Source organism: Cornus florida, unplaced genomic scaffold (genome assembly GCF_030987335.1).
Source record: "Cornus florida cultivar Cherokee Brave unplaced genomic scaffold, ASM3098733v1 CherokeeBrave_3.0.0_Hap2_Chr03, whole genome shotgun sequence".
Lineage (NCBI taxonomy): Eukaryota > Viridiplantae > Streptophyta > Magnoliopsida > Cornales > Cornaceae > Cornus > Cornus florida.
In genome coordinates, this window is record NW_026775573.1 from 91,227,840 (window position 1) to 91,248,755 (window position 20,916).

General features: G+C 37.0%; 1 protein-coding gene across 5 annotated transcripts in view; it reads left to right on the forward strand.

The window, feature by feature from the left end:
• LOC132300855 (chloride channel protein CLC-e) overlaps window positions 1-19,160 on the forward strand; it is a 55,311-nt gene extending 36,151 nt beyond the window's left edge. Inside the window, exons 4-9 of one of the 5 annotated variants that reach the window (XR_009480603.1) lie at window positions 548-1,014; window positions 2,256-2,571; window positions 2,656-2,894; window positions 3,352-3,560; window positions 4,031-4,154; window positions 19,045-19,160. Coding sequence is in view for 2 of the 5 variants with exons in the window: in XM_059798110.1 (XP_059654093.1) it covers window positions 548-1,014; window positions 2,256-2,571; window positions 2,656-2,894; window positions 3,352-3,560; window positions 4,031-4,091 (1,292 nt within the window). In the remaining 3 variants the exon portion in view is untranslated. Of the gene's footprint in view, window positions 1-547; window positions 1,015-2,255; window positions 2,572-2,655; window positions 2,895-3,351; window positions 3,561-4,030; window positions 4,959-5,236; window positions 5,915-15,314; window positions 15,537-19,044 lie in introns of those variants that run through there. The other 4 variants (XR_009480601.1, XR_009480602.1, XM_059798110.1 and 1 more) reach the window with 4 other exon arrangements.
• Window positions 19,161-20,916: the final 1,756 nt, after the last annotated feature.

Sequence of the window (20,916 nt, forward strand, 5' to 3'; positions counted from 1 at the left end):
ATTATGAAAATGTTTTATCAGTCTAACATTCTTCAAAATCTTCAGTCCAGTCAAAAAGTGTTCTTGAATCATAAACTTTCTACTATTGAATTTCCATATCATGTGCAGGATTTTAACTTTTGAAATTATGTAAATGAATTATAACAACTTTAAAAAGGATATAAATAAATAAATAAACATATAAAGCTCTCTCTCTCTAATTTTTTTTTTTTTTTTTTTTCTTTGGTAAGTAAACATTCTAGGTGTAACACCTTGATCAACTACTCAACTCTTTACAAAGAACCAGTGCTGCTGTCACACCTTTTCCACCACTAGATCATATGTGAATTCACATAAAAGGCATTCTACCTTCTTACCACAGATTATCTCAATTATATGGTATGTTCTTCAGCAAAAGAATCATTTCATGATGCATAAATTTTTATTTTACCATATCATTCCATTCCCATCTAATCCATTTTAGTTGTTGTGATAAACTAGAAGTATATTTCAAGCTTCATTTGGTAGATAAGTTTTGTGTCGTTAAAACTTTTCAACTCATTTTCAGAACTTCCACTGTACCTTTTGCTGGGTATCCTCTGTGGCTTGGTTTCATTGGCCTTATCTAGGTGCACATCGTTTATGCTGGTAACTGTTGACAGTGCTCACAAGACCATTGGCATACCAAAGCCCTTTTTCCCCATACTGGGTGGCTTAGCTGTTGGCCTGATAGCCTTGGCATATCCAGAAATTCTCTACTGGGGTTTCGAGAATGTTGACATTTTGCTAGAATCCCGGCCATATGTGGAAGGCCTCTCTGCTGATCTGTTGCTTCAGTTGGTGGTGGTCAAGATAGTTGCAACCTCTTTGTGTCGGGCAGCTGGATTAGTAGGAGGCTACTATGCCCCATCTCTCTTTATTGGTGCAGCAACAGGAATGGCATATGGGAAATTTGTTAGTTTTGCAATTTCTCAATCCAATCCAATGTTTCATCTCTCTATCTTGGAAGTTGCATCACCACAAGCATATGGCCTGGTATAGATCTATTACACTATTATATGAGCATGATGACATTTTAGTGGAGAACATTTCAGGCATACATCACCACAATTTTTTTTCATTTTATCTAGGGAACTCACTGTAATTTATTTGCTATATTGTTTGTACTCTGTTTAAAATTCAGGTTTGAAAATTTATATCGTTACTTTATAAAACATTTTAACCGGACAACTATCATTTACAGGTCCTACTATATGCTGTGCACCATTGTCAGTATATTCTATAAATTTCTCAATATGACATATGCATGGGCTGTTGGTCATCTTTGTTTCACCTTGTTAAATTTGAGGGTAGATGCTAATATAGTCCAACAGTGATCATTGCTTTTTAAAGGGTGGTTATATATTCTGAAAAGTCAACCAGGCAAAAACTCTTAGCTGGACAAAAAATGAGTCAAACATTGATTGGTCGGTAGACTTCCTGGCATTGACTATCACAAAGGTTTGCAGTCAGGTACTAGAGTCTGATAATCTAGGTTTGAATGTTTACCAAATGCTTCGCTGTAAGTCTGTAGTCATTGAACATTTACTAATTATTCTTAGCTACCATTGCTTGGTGAAATAGTAAAATGCTTGGAATACTACAGCAGATTTTAATCAGAGAGTTGTCACTTTGTGTAAATTAGGTTTGTACCCAGTCTATTCTCCCAGCATCCTGCACTGGCGAGACCTACAGTGAGTAATAGCCTTTCTAATTACCAATTGTACTTAAATGGAAACTTCTTTAGGTCTTTCTCCATTGAAATCAAGGAAGCCATGATCCGATCTGTAGATCTCTGGATATTTTGTATGATTATGCTCGAGTCATCAAGTGCATCTTGTTGCATAACGTTCTGTTGTTTTTCTCCTTTCTGGAAAATTAAACCTGCCAAGAAGGCGTTCCTTCTGCATATACTAATGTAGTAATGTACCCTATATACTTGGATATACTAATGGCATATTATATTTTACCTATTATTTAACTATAAGATTATCATAAATAGAGCACACTGACGAAGTGGTATTTGTCTACTTGACCCCAACTCTTATATGAAAGTGTTCAATGGAGTCTTTTATATTATTAAAAAAAAAAAAAATGTTTTAGCATTTAAATTGGATGTCACCATGCCATTGGCTTCAAACTGATATTTATCGTTTCTTCATTTTTTGCTGATAAGTAGATTCCCTAGAGTTCCAAAATCCATGATGTGGTTTACTGTGCTAGATTTTGTTGTGCAGGTTGGCATGGCTGCTACTCTTGCAGGGGTTTGTCAGGTACCTCTTACTGCAGTTCTACTTCTCTTTGAATTGACACAGGACTATCGAATAGTTCTACCACTTCTGGGAGCTGTAGGGGTGACTTCATGGATTACATCTGGGAAGACGAGGAGAATGGATGTCTGGGATAATAAGAAACTTAAAGAGGGAAACACTGCAAATCAACAACCTGAAATGTCTTCTTGCACCCAAAGCGTGCTTTCCTATACTGACTCACTTGTTGAAAAAACGTCCTACATGAGTAATCTTTGTGAATTTGAAAGTTCACTCTGTGTAGGTTAGGTCTGTGCCCAGTCTACCCCTCCTATCACAATCAATTACCAAGAACCAGAATGGTTAATGGCCTTTTTGTACTGTGTAGGTGATTCTAATCATGATATGGAGTTAGAAGAGCGGATTCTTGTTTCACAAGCCATGAAAACACGATATGTGACTGTCCAGATGAGTACTTTGCTAACAGAGGCAGTGACTCTCATGCTCACAGAGAAGCAGTCTTGTGCAGTGATTGTTGATAATGAAAATCTCCTGATTGGTTTACTTAGACTGGGGGACATTCAAGAGTTCAGCATATCTTCAAAAGCAAGAAGCAAAAGACCAGAAGTAGGGCACCCTACTCTTAATGCTTGTTAAAAATTAACTTACAATTTAACACCGAGTTTAATACAAATCAAATTTAGCAAAGATACTTGTTATCCTGTGTAGTGCCAAAAAAAAAAAAAAAAGAGAGAAGGAAGATCAAGGATTAATGAAACAGAGCAAATAATGAAGTTAAATCAGGAAAAGAAAATTTAGAGTGTTTTAGCTGAGCCCTAGCTAAATCAATGGACTAGTATGTCTTTAACTTGAAAAAGTAACCAACTCATTCATACATTCATATAAAAGAACGATAAATTTTTAGATATCTTGCATGCAAACTTCTGAAATGAATAGTAGTTCAAGTTTAGAAAATGGTCCTTCCCTCTTGGCCTTCCTCAAGTATTTGACATATGGCATTTTCTATTTCTCCACCTTGCTTTCCAGCTATTTGAATTCAACTGGTTGGATGTTCTTGTTACAGGAGCTTTTAGTATATCACGTATGTTCATTGAAAGGTGATAAATGTGTGGTATCGTGGACACTAACACCAGGCATGAGTATCCTTTCTGCTCAAACAATTATGAACAGACATGGAGAAAGTGTTCTTCCAGTTATCTTGGAGCATGTTGGAGATCACAGAGGACTCCCTGTTGGCATCTTAGACACAGAGTGCATCAGTCTAGCTTGCAGGTGTTGTCACTGACTTCTTTCTCTGCATTAATATTGTATCCTTAAAATGTTTCCACAAATATAGAGTGCAACTTAGGCAGGTAGTTTCGGGATGAAGACCAGACAAAGTTTAAGAGTTGAACAAGATGTCCATAACCCGAGACTACCCTTGTAGAGATTAATCCAACCTCAAGTTTTGTCAGTTTAGGCTAGATGTTGGGTTCTTTGAGTTGAGGGTGATATGAATTTATTCCTCGCATAGTCACATGTATAAAAGTTATGTTATAGGTGGGGAAAAAAATAAATAAATAATGTGCTTATTTTATAGGCAATTAGAAAAATTCATGGATAAGCCAAACTTGAAATATTTTCTAATATATCAAAAAGAAAATGAAAGGTAGGTGTTTAATTTCAAGAACCACATTATATGTCTCTGCAGTATCTCACCTTTCAGTATTGTGTTTGCTCACCTTTTCCCCTTCATGGCACAGAATTGTAGCAACCAGAGAATGCCTAAGCTGGTTTTCCACAATGGAAAGGCCAAAGCAATGATGGAGAATGAAAAGCCTGGTTTTTGTCATTTTCACCCAGAAAGAAGTATATCGTCTTCCACAGGTAAAAGTTCCTAACCCTGGAATTTCACTGAGCACATGTCAAAAATGGTAGGTTGATATTGAATTTGTAAACAAAGAATTCTTTGGTATTTAAAGTGACTGTAGCATCACATTGGAAAAACTGGTTTTCAGTAATTTAACGAGTGAAAACCAGTGTGGTTCTTGAGCTCATGATTAGTATTTCCTATTTGCATTTGCTTGTAAATGAGTGGTGAATTATACTAGAAGAGATTCTGCAACCTTTATTATTAGAACTGCTTGGAAAGAGATTTTATAAATTATATATATATATATATATATATATGATGTTGACGAATAGGAGATGTTGGATAGATTTATATGCTTCATGGTATCTGCAAGACTAGTATGGAAGATTACCATAATGTAATTGCCTTGAAGCTTCATTTTCAACCATCCACATCATACCAGCAAGTTCTGGAATGGCTGGCTATACCTTGTTGGTTGGGTTGTGTTAGCATATTCCAATAAAAAATGATTGGGTTTTGGACTGTAATTTGATTAGACCAATATGCATTAATTTTTGTGTTTCAATGACCTATTAAACAATATCATCTTATACAGTACTATTTATGACTAACTAGAAATACATATACAAATTGCAAGCAGACCTTAAAAAGGAAAAATAGGAATAATCTCACATTGTCGTACTTTGCCCGGTGAAATTTCAATCAATCTACATAGTAGCAATTCCGGACTTAGCCACCAGAATCTAAGCTAGAGTTTGCCTGTTGGTATGATTAGTAAACATAAGAAGTGTTGTTATTAATGAAATGGTAGGAATATTGCTAAAATATTTTTATTCTTTTTTATCTCTCTTCTCTTATGCATGAAGTTAAAACAATGCTTGATTAATTAAAATTGAAAATAGTCCAATACTTGATAGTTCTATTAATTTAGTGTATTTGCTTTTTAAAATTTTCTTTCTTATCAAACAAGAAAAAAAAAAAATTTTAATGTAATTTCTCATGTTAGATTATTAACTGTAGCAAAAAACAGAGAGAGATTGTTGTACCATCTATGTTAAACCTTTCTGAACCCTTTACCAAATTGTGTTGCTGGCAGTGGAATGGAAAGACATATAACAAGAGCTTTAGAAATGCTACACTTGTGAGATCCCAGAACATTTCAGTTCCGTCATTCTTGCTCTAAAGTAGCCAATTAATGGCCGTGAACGACATACGGATACTCTTTACATACTAATGATGTCCAAAAACCACCCCAATGACAGCGTTTTCCAGTGTGCAGACATGGAATGGGAATTTGACCATTAAGAAGCTTTTATCTTCTGTATTCAATAGAAGATGCTGCGTGCATGCAGAAAAACCTTATGCAGGATGGCAATCCCTGGAAAACTTTCATGCCCCATAGCAAGAAAATCATCCCTCTACGTCGGAGAATTTTTCAGGGTAGTAATACATGGGGACTACTTTTACCTCAAGGCAAAATAGTCATCTCCTTTCTTTTGGGAAGGCAAAAGATGAAATCCTAATTTCATATACATGCTCTACATTCTTTATTTATATGAGTAGACGATGATGGTGAAGAAGAGGATGATTAAGATGCATATAGATGATAAACTAGCTCGTCTTTGGTTTTTATTTCTTTTCACAGAACAACCTAAACATAATAGAAAGACGCAACCCCTTTCAATATGATATGTAATGCTCCCCAAGAGATTAAGTACAACTTATCACACATAAAATCAAAAGAGGAAGTGCTGCCCTAATAACATATAATATATATATATATATATATATATATATATATATATATATATAGGTCTGTAAGCTAACATATGTGGTATGAAAAGAAAATATCAGAAAAGATATATACAGATCATAATTCCTATAATATAATTTTAAAAAGTCAACTATCTAATTATGAATAATTTCTAAAAATCCGCCCTAACTAATTTCTTAACAATTCAGCCTACATCTTTCCACACTACCCCCTCAAGCGGGCTCGAAAAATATCTTGCATTCCCCGGCTTGCATGTAAGCAGGGGCGGCTCGATGTAATTCGGGGCCTTAGACGAAAAATAAAAAGTGGCCTTTTTCATATTATAATATGCAATATATTAATTATTAAATAATAATTAATTAAAAATCATCCTTCTTGCTTTTTGAAATGTAAACTCACTAATTAAATTCTTATGTTCAAGTGTGGTTAAAATATCTTTTTCAATAAATAATATAGCTAATCCATTTAATCTTTCTTGTGATATAGTTGATTGTAGATATGATTTTATCAACTTTAATTTTGAGAAACTTCTTTATGCTACCGTAACGGTTACCGGTATTGTCAATAAGATTGTGTACGCAATGCATGCATTTGGAAAAGAATCTAATCTTTTAATATAATTTAATATTTCAATTGAAGTGTTTGTTTCCATGTGTAAAATTTCTTTTAAAACTTTTAATTCTAAAAATAAATATAAACCATCAATATTATAAGACTCATCATGTTACAATGGCTAAATATTTATTATGGTGCAACTTACCGAAAAAATATTAAATATATAGAGCTGGTGTAAGAAAAAAAAAAAAAAAATGTATAAGATAGACAAAGAAATAAAATATTAATGAGATATTTTAGGAGATAAAAAAAAAAAAAAATTGAGATATTTTAGGAGATAAATAATTTCTCTATTGGTTAAAGTTTAATGAAAGGCTTGAATGAAAAATAAAAAAAAAAAAAATAATAAAAAGAACAGTTATTTTAGGAGATAAATTTTTTAGAATTAGTGTTCAATAAGGAAACGATTACAATATATTAGATGACCGCCTAACTCTCCCAAGGCTCGAGCCGCCCCTGTATGTAAGATTGTCAAATTTCCCCTTCAGTCATCCTTTAGTGAGGACATCTGCTACCTATTCTCCTATAGGAATATAGGACATACACGTCACTCCTTCCAATTTCTCCTTAATAAAATGTCGATCAACTTCCACTTTCTTAGTCTTATCATGTTAGACAGGATTGTGAGTTATGTTGATTGCAGCTTTATTATCATAGTAAAGCTTCATAAGCATCGGACTTGAGATTTAAAGATCTTCAAGTAATATTTTTAGCCACAAAGCTCACAAATTCCATAAGCAACTGCTCTGAACTCAACTTTTGCACTACTCCTTGCTACAATGGTTTGCTTCTTGCTCCTCCAAGTAATCAAGTTGACATCAGCATAAGTATAGTAACCTAAAGTAGACTTTTTATCCATCACACTACCTGCCCAATCATCATCGGTATAGGCTTCAATCCTTAGATGGCCGTGGTTTTCAAACAATAAACCTCTTCCAGGCGATCCCTTTAGGTATTTGAGAATCGATCAAACCATGCTATGGGTAATTCTTCCAAACCATGTAGCAATTTCTTCAATTTACACACCTTTCCAGCTCCATAATCATTTTCAAATCCTAGTGGTAGATTCAAAAACGCTTCTTCCTCTAGCTCACTAAGAACGAATTCTTTACATCTAACTGTTGCAATGGCCAACTTAAGCTTGGAGCAAGAGACAACAGCACCTGTATGGAATTTACCTTTACCACTGGGGCAAAGGTTTCCTGGTAATCTATTCCATGTGATGTTTATGTTTTTTGCTATTTTTCATTTTCAAGAATTTCTTGATTTCTCGAGAATATTTTCGCCTTTTCTCATTTTACATACCGGACACCATGGGATGTGCCGGGTGTGTCCGAGAGTCGGTTGGGGCATTCCATTGAGTTCAGGACTCTTGAAAATGCACCGGTTGCCATTTCGGCATTTTTTCATTTTTTGGGCCAGAAAGTCCCGTGTGGGACCCGCTACCGGAATTGTCGTGTACGTTTGTTTGGGTCCATTTGCATCTCATTTTTTTTTTTTTTTTTTTAATTAATGTGTTTTATGTGGTTTTTACATGGTTAGTGTATACATATATGTGTGTGGTGGAAAATAAAAGAAAAGTCAAAAAAGGTAGATATTTTAGTGGTGGGACCCAGCACTTAAGTCTTTAGTGGCCAAGAGGACACACTTTGGTCTCAAATTCTCTCTCTCCTGGCATTAGCTCTCTCTCCCTCACCTCTTTTCTTTTTTCTTTTCTTTTTCATCAAAAACTTCAATTTTTTATTTCTCCTCAACCATTAAGAATTTGGTTGTGCCGTTTGCGGCAAAACGGAGAGCTCGGCAAGATCTACGCTTTGATATAAGCAATTCACCATTTGGGCAACCATTGAATTTTCAAAATCTAGGACTTAGAATTGGGGCTTTTTTACAAATTTGAGGTAAGGGTTTCTAATTCACACTTTCTTAGGCTTTTTGTGAATTATTATCCATGATTTCTTGTTTAGCATGCTAGATTGTGTTGATTTTCCTTTAAAATGATTAAATTGTTACAAATAAAGAATGTGACTATGTGCTTTAGTTGATATTACATGAACTAGCATGCTTATATGATGTAGATTTCATGCCTTATATGCTTACTTTGCTAGATTATTGTTCAATGAAAGCATGTTGTAAATTTTTTTTTTTAATTTCTTGTAAAGCATGTTAAGTGGTTTAAGCTTGAATTTAATTGTATAATGATAAACATTAGCATGGCATGAAAAGCATGAAGCATCTATGCACTACATTGGGAAGGAAATGGGAAATTGGTTTTGAAAGAAATAAAAAGGGGTTTTTTTTGGGGAAAAGTTTGAAAAGGTTTATGAAAAACCCGGTTGCCTAGGAGTTGTCTTTGGGTCCGTGGCGTTAATGTGACCTAGAGAGAACTAGGGAGACTGCCCTAGCGTGATTGAGTTACCTGGCCCCAAATGACACCCTGGAGTTGCCTTATGGTTAGGGAAAGTTGGCCAATCTTTCTCTCGTGCCGCCATGGAGCTACCATGGGACGGGTTGCATTAACGGTTCGGAAATGACGATGGAAATGGTTTTGGAAAATGGGGAGTGACATTGCATGACATAACATCTCATTCCACGGCATATTCATTTGTGGTATTGGATTAATGATGTGGAATTGTAGTTATATTTTCCCCGGCATAGCATGATCCCGCTATCTTATTTTCTATTTATCGTATGGATTCACGAGGTCTCAAGAGGTGTTCCTTAGGCACCTCCTACTGAGCTTATGCTCACCCTTTTATATTAACAATTTTCAAGTCACAAAAAGGAGGCGGCGGATGACAATCCGCCACAAACATGAAGGGTTAGAAGAGTGTTTTGCAATCTTTTGTGTATAGAGCCATTCTTTTATAGAGCACCATGACAATAATGTATTTAAGTTTGTTTAGCAAGGCCTTGTATAATGACTATGTACCCTTGAATGTATTTTGATGTAAATTGGGCTCATTGTATGATTGCATTGCTATTTCATAGTTGAAGGGAGTTAATGGCATTGCATTGTATTAAATTGTTGATGTATGAGATCATGAAACTTAGTATGTCATATCACAATATGTTAAAACAGGTTTTAGATCAATTTCCTAGTCCCTATCAAAGTTTTCATCATTTTCATCATTTTGAGCAAATCCAGTAGCAGGTTTAGAGCTCGCAGGGTCATTTCGGCCGACCGAAATCGCCATTTCGGGTGACCAAACATTCCAGTAGCTTCAGCTACTGTTTGGGTCACAACCGGCAGACCGAAATGGCCATTTCTGTCGACTGGTACAAGGGGGTCATTTCGGCCGATCGGAACTTTATTTCGGTCAACCGAACTGTGACTGTTTTGTGCACTTTGTCTCCTTCTTTGGCATAATTAACTCCAAGCCTTGGAAAGTCTTTTAAAGCCTTCTTCAAATATATTTAAGGCAAAATGATGGTGTGTTGACCCTAAACATGATGGAGATTGACTTAGGTGTCCTCGGGTTCGGGTAGGGGCCCGGTTAATGGTTCGGACCCATGGGTTCAGGTCATTACAAAGTTGGTAACAGAGCGATGGTTCGAATGCCATTAGGACGATGGGTAGAAGCCTACCTAGGATTGCATGGGGAAGTTGAATTGCATAATTATGTGCTTATGTGTTAAGGTGTTCAATTGTTCAAAAAGTATGCTTACTTGCTTTCCTATTTATTTGCTTATGTGATTACATGCTTATGTGTTTAAAATAATGTATATTGTTACCATAATAATGACTGAAAGTATATTGCTGTTAATATGATAATAAGTACAAGGAGTATGGTAGCGGCAAGTGGTAGGCACAGTGTGAGTAGTTTTTTTTGTTTATTTTTTATTTTTTATGTTAATGTGACAAGTTAGGAGCATGGTTGTATCATGATGTGGGTTATGATTATTATAAGTATATATCCATGAGTTTATGCGATCGAGCATGGGATAGCTGTGTGAGTTTTGACCTGAGTAGGCAAAGAGCTTGGTTGCTCCAGGATTGTTGGGTGCCAGTTCTTATCGAACGAATGGCTTAGTCTTTTAGCTCGTGGATTGAGCTATTTGGTTTGTAGCCATTTTGATTTTTCTTGTTGCATTTGTGCGGTGCTTAGAACACGACTTTAGAATGGGTTCGTATTTCATGGCACAGTGACTGAGTTGTGTGTGAGTTTTATGCATTAGTGTATAGGTTCTGGTGACCGTGGAGGTCAGGTGTGCGAGTGAGGATTTCGGTATGACCTTAGGAGGTTAGTGTTTGTGACTTGGGTTACGGTTTGGTGCGGAGGTTCTTTTCGAACTAGTCGTGGTAGGTGTGACAAAGGTTGTTTAAGTCACGAATGTAGTCTATGGGTTGTAGATGTGTATCTTTTGGTACGGTTTAAGAAGGCGTGTTGGTTTTGACTGTCGTGGGGACTTGTTGGATTCTGTAGGTCTGGAATGATGTAGGACCGGTTATAGGATATAAATCATTTTGTGGTCTTGTAAGAGTCTGTTTTAGAGACTAGTTTGTCAAGGAGTGATTCTCATTTTGGATAGTTACAAGACCGTGTTGCGGGTAATTGGCTCTCGGTAAGTTGATTGCATGGCTCGTTGTATGAGCTGGGTTATAGGTTGTCACGGTTGTCGAGAGAGTCTGGAGGTAGGGTATAATGGTCAGTTTAGCTGTGTAGTGCAGGATTGCAGTACAAGGCAGGTTGTGTGAGGTCATTGAAGTGTTCGGTCGTTTGCAGATGAAATGATTGATGGTAAGTACTGTGTTATCAAATGGACTATGTTTTAAAAGTTGAAAGCTGTGGACTGGAGTTAAGTTTCAAGTTGTGTCTGAAGTATCAGGAAATAGTGCTTGGTGTTTAAGGATCCAAAAAGGTACACTGATGACAAGAATGATTGGGACGAGGTTGATCTTGTAGGTTTAGTTTGTAAGCCATTTGACTTTTGTTGTGGCCAAGGGTGTTCTGAGTAACAGTGAAGAAAAGAGGTAATAATGTTGATGCTAGGGTATAAAGTTTATTTTTCTGGGTAGGTAGGTTGTTTTGGGAAGAATGGTTAGAGTAACCGATTAAGTATTGGTAACTGATTGTGTTGTAGATTATTTTGAAGAGACAGTTAGGTGTTAAGCATTCTGGGTTTTATGCTCATTTTTGTTTTGAGGATTTGTCGGCATGACATTGCCGTATTGAGGCTCTTTTTTAGTGGTATATAGTGGTCGATATAAGAAGTATCGAGAGTAATGCTTGTTCTTTTGTTATGATGGTATTATCTTAAGGATGTTTGAGGAAAAATCATTTGGTGATGGCTTAATGGTCCGATGGGATGATAGATTTGAATTCTTGTTTGGAATGAGTAGTAGTAGAGGTCTAATGATGTGATGTTTAGTACTAATGAACAGAATGGTTTAAGATATGATCCAAGGGTGGATTAAAGAGTATGAGTTATTTGTTGTGTGTTGTCAGGTGGGTGATAGATTGCGTGCTAGTTGAGGTGATTATGGACGATTTAGTCTCTGAAGCTAGTGAAGACGATGTTGCCAGATAGGCACCTTTTTCTTTTGGCGAGTCAATGGGTTGTTGTGACTGAGGTTACGGGTCTTATGTGCACAGTGATCGAGGCAGTATCGTCTAGGAAGGTAGAGATGGAATAGGTGGTAAAGTGTTGTTTTATAGCATAGAAATTGTCATTTGGGTTGTGATCGTTCTGGCGTTGGTATGCTGTGAGTTAGGGGTGCTCTTATCTGATTGGTTTTGGTTAGCATGGGTGTTGTGGAGTAGCGTGTACGAGGTTCCGGTGTTGGTAATGTTTGATAGTCTGTTGGTGGCGAGGTCTGTAATACCCCTAATTTTAAAAAGGATAAAATTGGATAAAATTAGAATTTCAATTATTTTTATTACATTTTTTTTTTTATGTGACTAGTTATTTAAGTGTGTAATTGTTTTATTTTATTAATTGATTTAATTGTAGTTATGTGTGTTTTGTTTGTTTAATGTTTAAATTATTTTAAATTGAATATGTATTTATATATGTTTTTATTTGGATTAATGTTAATTGAATTATTTGTAAATTTAAGTTTTATTGATTAATGGAAGTTGGGTTTGGATAGTAGTGATGGACCAACCGTTTGGGTCTCATGGATTATTCGGATAAGAGGGGGATGGGTACAGTATTACTCATGGAAGTATATACATGTATATTTGAGTATATCTGTATATAGGGTTAGTTTAATTGTTAGTATTTATTAATAATTAAACTGGTGTTATCAATCCTAATTTAATATGTATTATAATTTTAGGGTTTTGTTCTATTCTCACGAGTTTTTCCGGCTCCTTTCAGAATTTCAGAATTCTATTTAGGTTTTCCTTAAACCTCTATAAATACATCATTATATTTTCTTAGGGTTTTTTGGAAAAATAAACACAAACCCTATTTTCAAACCCTATTCACATACAGTGAAAATACAGAGAGTTGTAGAGTGCAAACAGAGAGAGGGTTTGAGGAAAACAGAGTAACCTAGGTGAGGGTTTTGGTTGCAGTTTAGGGTTTGAACTTAGGGGAAGGGAAGGCTGAGCAATAGAGGGTGGAGTTGACAGTACTCGGACATCGTCGGAAAGCTTAGGAGACGGCGACATGGTTTTGAATCCAAAACTGTAAAGGCAAGTTCTATCTTCCTCTTTCCCTTTGGGCCGTGTTTTGTGCACCTAGATGATCTCTAGGGAATAACTAATCAATGATTGAAACCTACATGTTTATTATATGCTTGGGTGATAGTCTGTTTGTTTTAAAATCCAATATATTTACAGTTTGTGTATATTTGTTTCAGTATCCTGTACGTTAAGTATATTGATTCTGTTGTAAATTTAGTCTCTGTATTTGATTGTATTTTTGTAAACACAATATAGGAACACTACTGGGGTTATACAAAGCTTATAGGGATGTTATTATTCTATTTTAAATACGTGTTGCAATCCGTTCCGCTTCAATTTGCATATGGTTCCAGTGTTAATACTAACAGCATGTTAAGTTGGGTAGCAAACTTAAGCTTTGTAATTGATTTAAATTGCTATAATCAAACCTTGGGGATGCTATCAGGAGGGTGTTAGATCCTTTAGATCAGTTTAAGAAACAAGCAGAGGGGTAGGAATTGATCGGAGAAGGAGCAGATTGACGGAAACGGAGCAGAGATGAACTGGAGGCTCTCAAGAGGGAGAGAGCCGGCTCTAAAAAGTCAAGAGCCGGCTCCCCTTCAGCAAGAGCCGGCTCATAGGGAATTGGAGCCGGCTCCAATAGGGGAAGAGCCGGCTCTTCCATTCCAAGAGCTGGCTCCAATTTGTTTTACGTCCAGAAAATGTTTTCAAGGGCTCTGTTTGGTGATTTGAGCACTGTTTGAGCTTCTGAGTGATGCTAATGAACTGTAGGGACTTAACAGAGGATCTAACTAGTTAATTTTAAGTGTTATTAAACTTATTGTGGTATGGTTTAAGTCTCTAAGACAAAGGATGAAGCAGTATAAAAATATACAACGGTGTATGCTACTAACAGAGAAAGGAACTAAATGGCTTGATTAAATTTTAGAAATTTAAAGAGACTTCACGGGGGGATTAAATAGTTAATTTTGGGTGTTATTAAGACCCTAAATTGATTTAAGGTTAATTCTAAATTAACGGATCAAACTGTATGACACTTACGTACAATTGTATACGGTTAGTAGATGGATGGAGTTTTAAATGCTTAAGCTTATTTTTAGGCATTTCAGTGGGATTTAATATATTTATAAAATGGGTTTAAATATATTATAGGGTCATTGGTGTGTTAGTTGTGATCTATGCATGCTCTGGATGTTAGTTGTTGATTTATTAAATCATCTCCTGCAACTATATGGTTAACTGTTTGGATTTAGATTATTGAAACTTTAAACAGTTTCTTACAATGGTTTGGATATTGCTTTGGACAGTAAATTGCTAAACTTTAATTTAGGTGTTGTAATTTACTTGGTTTGGATGCCAATTGTGAAATCTTATATATTATTCTGCAATCAACTGGATTAGGGTTTTGAACTGAAATTGCTATAATATTGTATAAACGATGCTGCAATTACTTGGCTTTGGTTTTGGATTTAAATTACTTGCTTATTATATATATGTGGTAATTTACATGGATATGGGTCCTACTTAAATGGATGTATATGAACCGGTATGGGACAGTGTCATATTAGGGATGGCTTAGTTCAAAACACTAAGACCTACCTATATTGGGAATGGATTAGTTCAAAACACTAAGTCCTACCTAAATTGGATTAAGGTATGGATTAACCCTAATGGTTAAGTCCATCATCTATTTGTGTCATATCAATTGAGAACTGAATGACCTATTTGGTTTCAGGATGGATTTGTTTTACATATATCAGACCCCTATATATATGGTTGATATTTTGTATTAGGAGGAATATGGACTTTACATATATAATATACGTGCCATGGTATGAGCTTGAGTCTTAGGACCATGGTTAGGGCGCGTATATCGCCTGGGATGGATAACTGGACATAAGTGTTGTTCCCTGGTAGGTCTAGGTAGTCATGCCCACCTTAAGGTGCGTATTTGCATGTTGCCTTCTATTCAGGCTGAGACAGACCTACTGGACTAGCGAGCGCCCTATAGTGTGTACTATATACATATATGGACTACTCTAGCTATTGTTGAGATATCTAGGGTGTATCTGCGTATCGGGTCACTGTGTGGATTGCAGTTAGATTAGAACTTGCTCGTGGGCCTGACCCACCCTTCTATTATTTTTTTACAGGTGTTCATTAGCTCCAGTCATAGAGCTGGATCGTGCTGAGCAGATACAGTCATTCACTCCACCGTTGGCATAGGATTGTATTTCATGTGGTAGAATTGAGTTTTATTTCCAGTTCTTTTGAATACAGTTGGGATTTGAATAGGGGTCCACTAGATGGATTCCCGAGTTGTATATGGAGGATCAGTTGTATCATAAAGGTTATTTATTAATGAAATTTTATTTCGGGATTTCATTCAATGGATTATCATTTTAGTTTTCTATTCAGTAAATTTTATTTATTCCTATTTACTTTAAAATTGTACTCTGTGTTCGTTAATTGCTAATTTGTTTGATATCCTCGGGTAATCGGGCGTGGGCCTGGCCAACCCGCATCCGAAAATCTGGGGGTATCACAAGGTCGCCTAGATTTGTGTTCGTAGTCCCATATGTGTTTCTAGTTGGTTTTTCTCCTTATGCATAAGAAGTTTATTTCATCTCAGGTGAGATTAGGTATCCACGGTTGGATGATTGGTGAGTAGCGTGTAACAGGGTGTCAGGTGCATTCAGGTGCGAGTTGTCAGTCTCTGGTGAGTGCGGGGTTCATTACCCTTCCATTTGTTCTGGTCTTGACAAGGATGTCATTTATCGTATGTTTTGTCCTCAACATAAGAGTTGTATGCGTCCGGTATTGGTTTGGTTGAATGGGTTGACTTACTTCCATGGAGGGAGGTGGAGTCATTGGTTTTTAGTTGTACTTGTTTTGGGTATGGTTTTAACCGGTGGTGTGTGAGGCACGGGTTGCCGAATAGGGATTGTGTTTCCGATGCTTGGTACTAGCGGTGATGGCTAGGGAATATGTTTTGAACGACAGATTGAGGATGATTAGGTGATCTGATATGAGTCATGTACTCAGGTGTTTTTGTTGATGTCTAATATGATCAGTGTTTTGAGGACAGGTGTTGGTATTGTTTGAATGTTATACAGCTAGAGAGTGATTATGGGATTCCGTTGAAGAATAATAGGAATGATTGACTTTGGTTTTGAGGTTTCAGGCATAAGACGGTCGTGTTGTGTGTTTTGAAGAAGTAAGAATTGAATCGAATAATGTTATGAGTTATTTACCTGGTATGAGTGTTATAAGGAAATTAGAGATCTTTTATGCTGGTTGATGATTATGATGTTTGGTGCCGTATTGTTTTTAACTTGTTACGAGTTGTATGATTGAGGAATTATTGAGATTCTTAGAGCTGGTAGATGACTGTATAGTTGTTGAGGTTACGTATAACGATGGATGGATAGTGAGTGGATCTCATGGTTGTTTTGTGGACTGTGTGAGACTGTGTTTGAGGTTTGGACCTGAGGATAGGAACGACATCTATGTTGAGACTGGATCGAGGATGAGAATGGCCTGGCCAACCATTTCTCCTGAATCAATCCCTCTTTAGCACGATGTCAGGTCAAAGGTTAATGATTGTTTTGAGTCGTCACGAATAGTGAGAGTATGGTATTGGATGTGTGTCGATGTAGTGGTGTGGATTCAGGGAGTTATCTCGGGTGATGAGGTGTGTTAGGCGGGACCAAGTGTCCAATCCGTTTGATTATCAAAGATCTTGTTTTGAGGATTGTGTTTTGGGTACAGGATAGTGCGCTTTACTGATTTGGTGACTAATGTCTATGCAGACATTGGGAGATTCATTGTTTAGTCATCTTGAGGTTGTTAAGTGTAATGATCGTCGTATAGTAAGATCAATAGTTGTTGGTGTAGTTATGTGATGGTGTAGCTACTTGTTAGATGACGAGTGCTTGGTCTGACGGAGATGTATAGAATAGGGATTTTGTGTGTCCTTTGAAGGATGAGTTAAGGTTGGATGTGTCTCAATCGGTAGTCTGGTGACTATTCTTTTCTCGGGCTTTGGAGCCTTTCGTGGCTGTGTAGAGTAGGTCGATGTCCATTTTGAGTCAGGCATAAGGTCTAGTTGGTCTCGTGTTTTGATGAGGTAAGAAATGGGTACCCGCATTAGGTTTTAGTGGCAGGGGTGTGTGATTTCCTAGTGACGTCCGCTGTCAAAGGCAATATTTTTGGTGAGTTCATGGTTTTGGGGTTTTTGTGAGGTTTTCTCGGGAAAGTGTTTGGTTGTGGGCCTCCTTCTTTAAAGAGGGTAGATTTCGAGGACGAAATCTTTTAAGGAGGGTAGATTGTGATGTTTCTGTTTTTCGCCATTTTTCATTTTCAGGAATTTCCTGATTTGTCGAGGGTATTTTCGTCTTTTCTTGTTTTACGTACCAAACACCGTGGGATGTGCCGGGTGTGTCCGAGAGTTGGTTGGGGTATTCCATTGAGTTAAGGACTCTTGGAAATGCATCCATTGCCATTTCGGCATTTTTCTGTTTTTTCGGGCCAGAAAGTCTCGTGTGGGATACGCTACCGGAATTGTCGTGTACAGGGGTTTTGTTTGGGTCCATTTGTATCTCATTTATTTTTTAAATTAATATGTTTTATGTGGCTTTTACATGTTTAATGTATATATATATGTGTGTGTGGTGGAAAATAAAAGAAAAGTAAAAAAAAAGGTAGATATTTTAGTGGTGGGACCCACCACTTAAGTCTTTAGTGGCCAAAAGGCCACACTTTGGCCTAAAATTCTCTCTCTCCCGGCACTAGCTCTCTCTCCCTCACCTCTTTTCTTTTTTCTTTCCTTTTTCATCAAAAACTTCAATCTTTGATTTCTCCTCAACCATTAGGAGTTTGGTTGTGCCATTTGGGGCAAAACGGAGAGCTCGGCGAGATTTACGCTTTGATATAAGCAATTCATCATTTGGCCAACCATTGAATTTTCAAAATCTAAGGCTTAGAATTGGGGCTTTTCTACAAATTTGAGATAGGGGTTTCTAATTCACACTTTCTTAGGATTTTTATGAATTATTCTCCATGATTTCCTGTTTAGCATGCTAGATTATGTTGATTTTCCTTTTAAATGGTTAAATTGTTGTAAATAAAGTATGTGACTATGTGCTTTAGTTGATATTACATGAACTAGCATGCTTGTATGATGTAGAATCCATGCCTTATATGCTTACTTTGCTAGATTATTGTTGAATGAAAGCATGTTGTAATTTTTTTTTTTAATTTCTTGTAAAGCATGCTAAGTGGTTTAAGCTTGAATTTAATTGTATAATGATAAATGTTGGCATGGCATGAAAAGCATGAAGCATCCATGCATTACATTGGGAAGGAAATGGGAAATTGGTTTTGAAAGAAATAAAAAAGGGTTTTTTGGGGGAAAAGTTTGAAAAGGTTTATGAAAAACCCGGTCGCTTAGGAGTTGTCTATGAGTCCGTAGCGTTAATGTGACCTACAGAGAACTAGGGAGACTGCCCTAGCTTGGTTGAGTTACTTGGGCCCCAAATGATGCCCTGGAGTTGCCTTGTGGTCAGGGACAGTTAGTCAATCCTTCTTTCGTGCCGCCATGGAGCTGCCATGGGACGGGTTGCATTAACAGTTTGGAAATGACGATGGAAATAGTTTTGGAAAATGAGGAGTGACATTGCATGGCATAGCATCTAATTGTACGGCATATTCATCTGTGGTATTGGATTAATGATGTGGTATTGTAGTTATATTTTCCCCTACATAGCATGATCCCACTAATTTATTTTCTTTTCATCGTATGGATTCACGGGGTCTCAAGAGGTGTGCCTTAGGCACCTCCTACTGAGCTTATGCTCACCCCTTTATATTAACATTTTTCAGGTCACGGAAATGAGGTGGCGGATGACAATCCACCACAAGCATGAAGGGTTAGAGGAGTGTTTTGGAATCTTTTGTGTATAGAGCCATTCTTTTGTAGAGCACCATGACAAGAATGTATTTAAGTTTGTTTAGCAAGGCCTTATATAATGACTATGTACCCATGAATGTTTTTTTATGTAAATTGGGCTCATTGTATGATTGCATTGCTATTTCATAGTTAAAGGGAGTTAATGGTATTGCATGGTATTAAATTGCTAATGTATGAGATCATGGAAATTAGTATGTCATATCACAATATGTTCAAGCAGGTTTTAGATCAATTTCCTAGTCCCTATCAAAGTTTTCGTCATTTCCATCATTTTCAGCAAATGCAGTAGTAGGTTCAGAGCTCGTAGGGTCATTTCAGCCGACCGAAATGGCTATTTCGGTCGACCGAACATTCTAGTAGCTTTAGTTGTTGTTTGGGTCACAATCGGCTAACCGAAACCAGTACAGGGGGGTTATTTCGGCCAACTGGAACTCTATTTCGGTCGACTGAACTGTGGCTGTTTTGTGCACTTTGTCTCCTTCTGTGGTATAATTAACCCCAAACCTTAGAAAGTCTTCTAAAGCCTTCTTGAAATATATTTAAGGCATAATGATGGTGTGTTGACCCTAGACATGATGGGGATTGACTTAGGTGTCCTCGGGTTCGGGTAAGGACCCAGTTAACGGTTCGGACCCACAAGTTTGAGTCATTACATTCGATATGTTTAGGTGAAGCCTTTCGCTGCGAGTCTCGCCTTGTATGTCTCAATATTACCATTAGCCTTATATTTGACTGTAAACACCCATTTACAGCCTACGGTCTTTTTCTCCCTTGGTAACTCAACATCTCCCAAGTTTTATTCTTATCAAGAGCCCTTATCTCTTCTATAATTGTTGCCTTCCATTCAGTATGATTCAATACCTCTTGTATAGTTCTAGGAATTGAAACTAGGGATGGCAACGGGGCGGGTTTAGAGCGGGTTTGACTAAACTCGTCCTCGCCCCGTCTGTTTAGTGGCAAATCCATCCCCGCCCCATGCCCCGGGATGGGTTGAATTCTCAAGTCCATCCCTATCCCGTTGGGAGATGGCAATACCCGTGCCCACCCCGTTAACTTTTTTTTTTTTTTATTTTTTTTCTTTTTTTTATTTCTAGAATAACATTTATCAGGCATCTGCAATTACACATCTATGAATCAGTATACCCAAATTTTATAAATATATATATATAAGGAATATTTGAAGACCACTGAATGATTTAGAGCCTTGTTGAAAAAAAAAAAAGAAGAAAAAAAAAGACCCAGATTCAAAACCACGGCCCTTGAAGGCGATTTCTTTCCATCTGCTTCTTTCTCCTCTGAAATGAAAATCATTGAGAAAAACAAGATCTGTAAACAAAAAGATTATTATTGCTTTACCTTCTGAGGATCATCTCCATCCCGAGGCTGCGAAACATAGCTTGAAGACGGGATATGCTTACCGTGTTGTCAGTGTTGAAAGGAAGAGATCGGTGGTGGCGTTTGGTGGAGGTGGAGGTGGTGGTGGTAGGAGGAGCTGCAAAGGAGAGAAAAACAGATGGAAAGGGAGGAGGAAAATGAAAAGAGGAGATAGAAATAGACGGTGGTTTGGTTTTTGGGTAAGATGAGCCGACCTTGTGTAGTGACCTTGCGGATGTGGAGACACTGAGAGTACTATTCTTTACGGTTATAACTTATATAGTAACTTATAATATGTATATATATATAAATTTTTAAATTAAAAGAATGGTATATAAGGCAAGGCGAGGCGGATATGAATCAGAACCCGTCCTCGCCCCGTGACCCACGGCGGGTACAAAAAACGTATC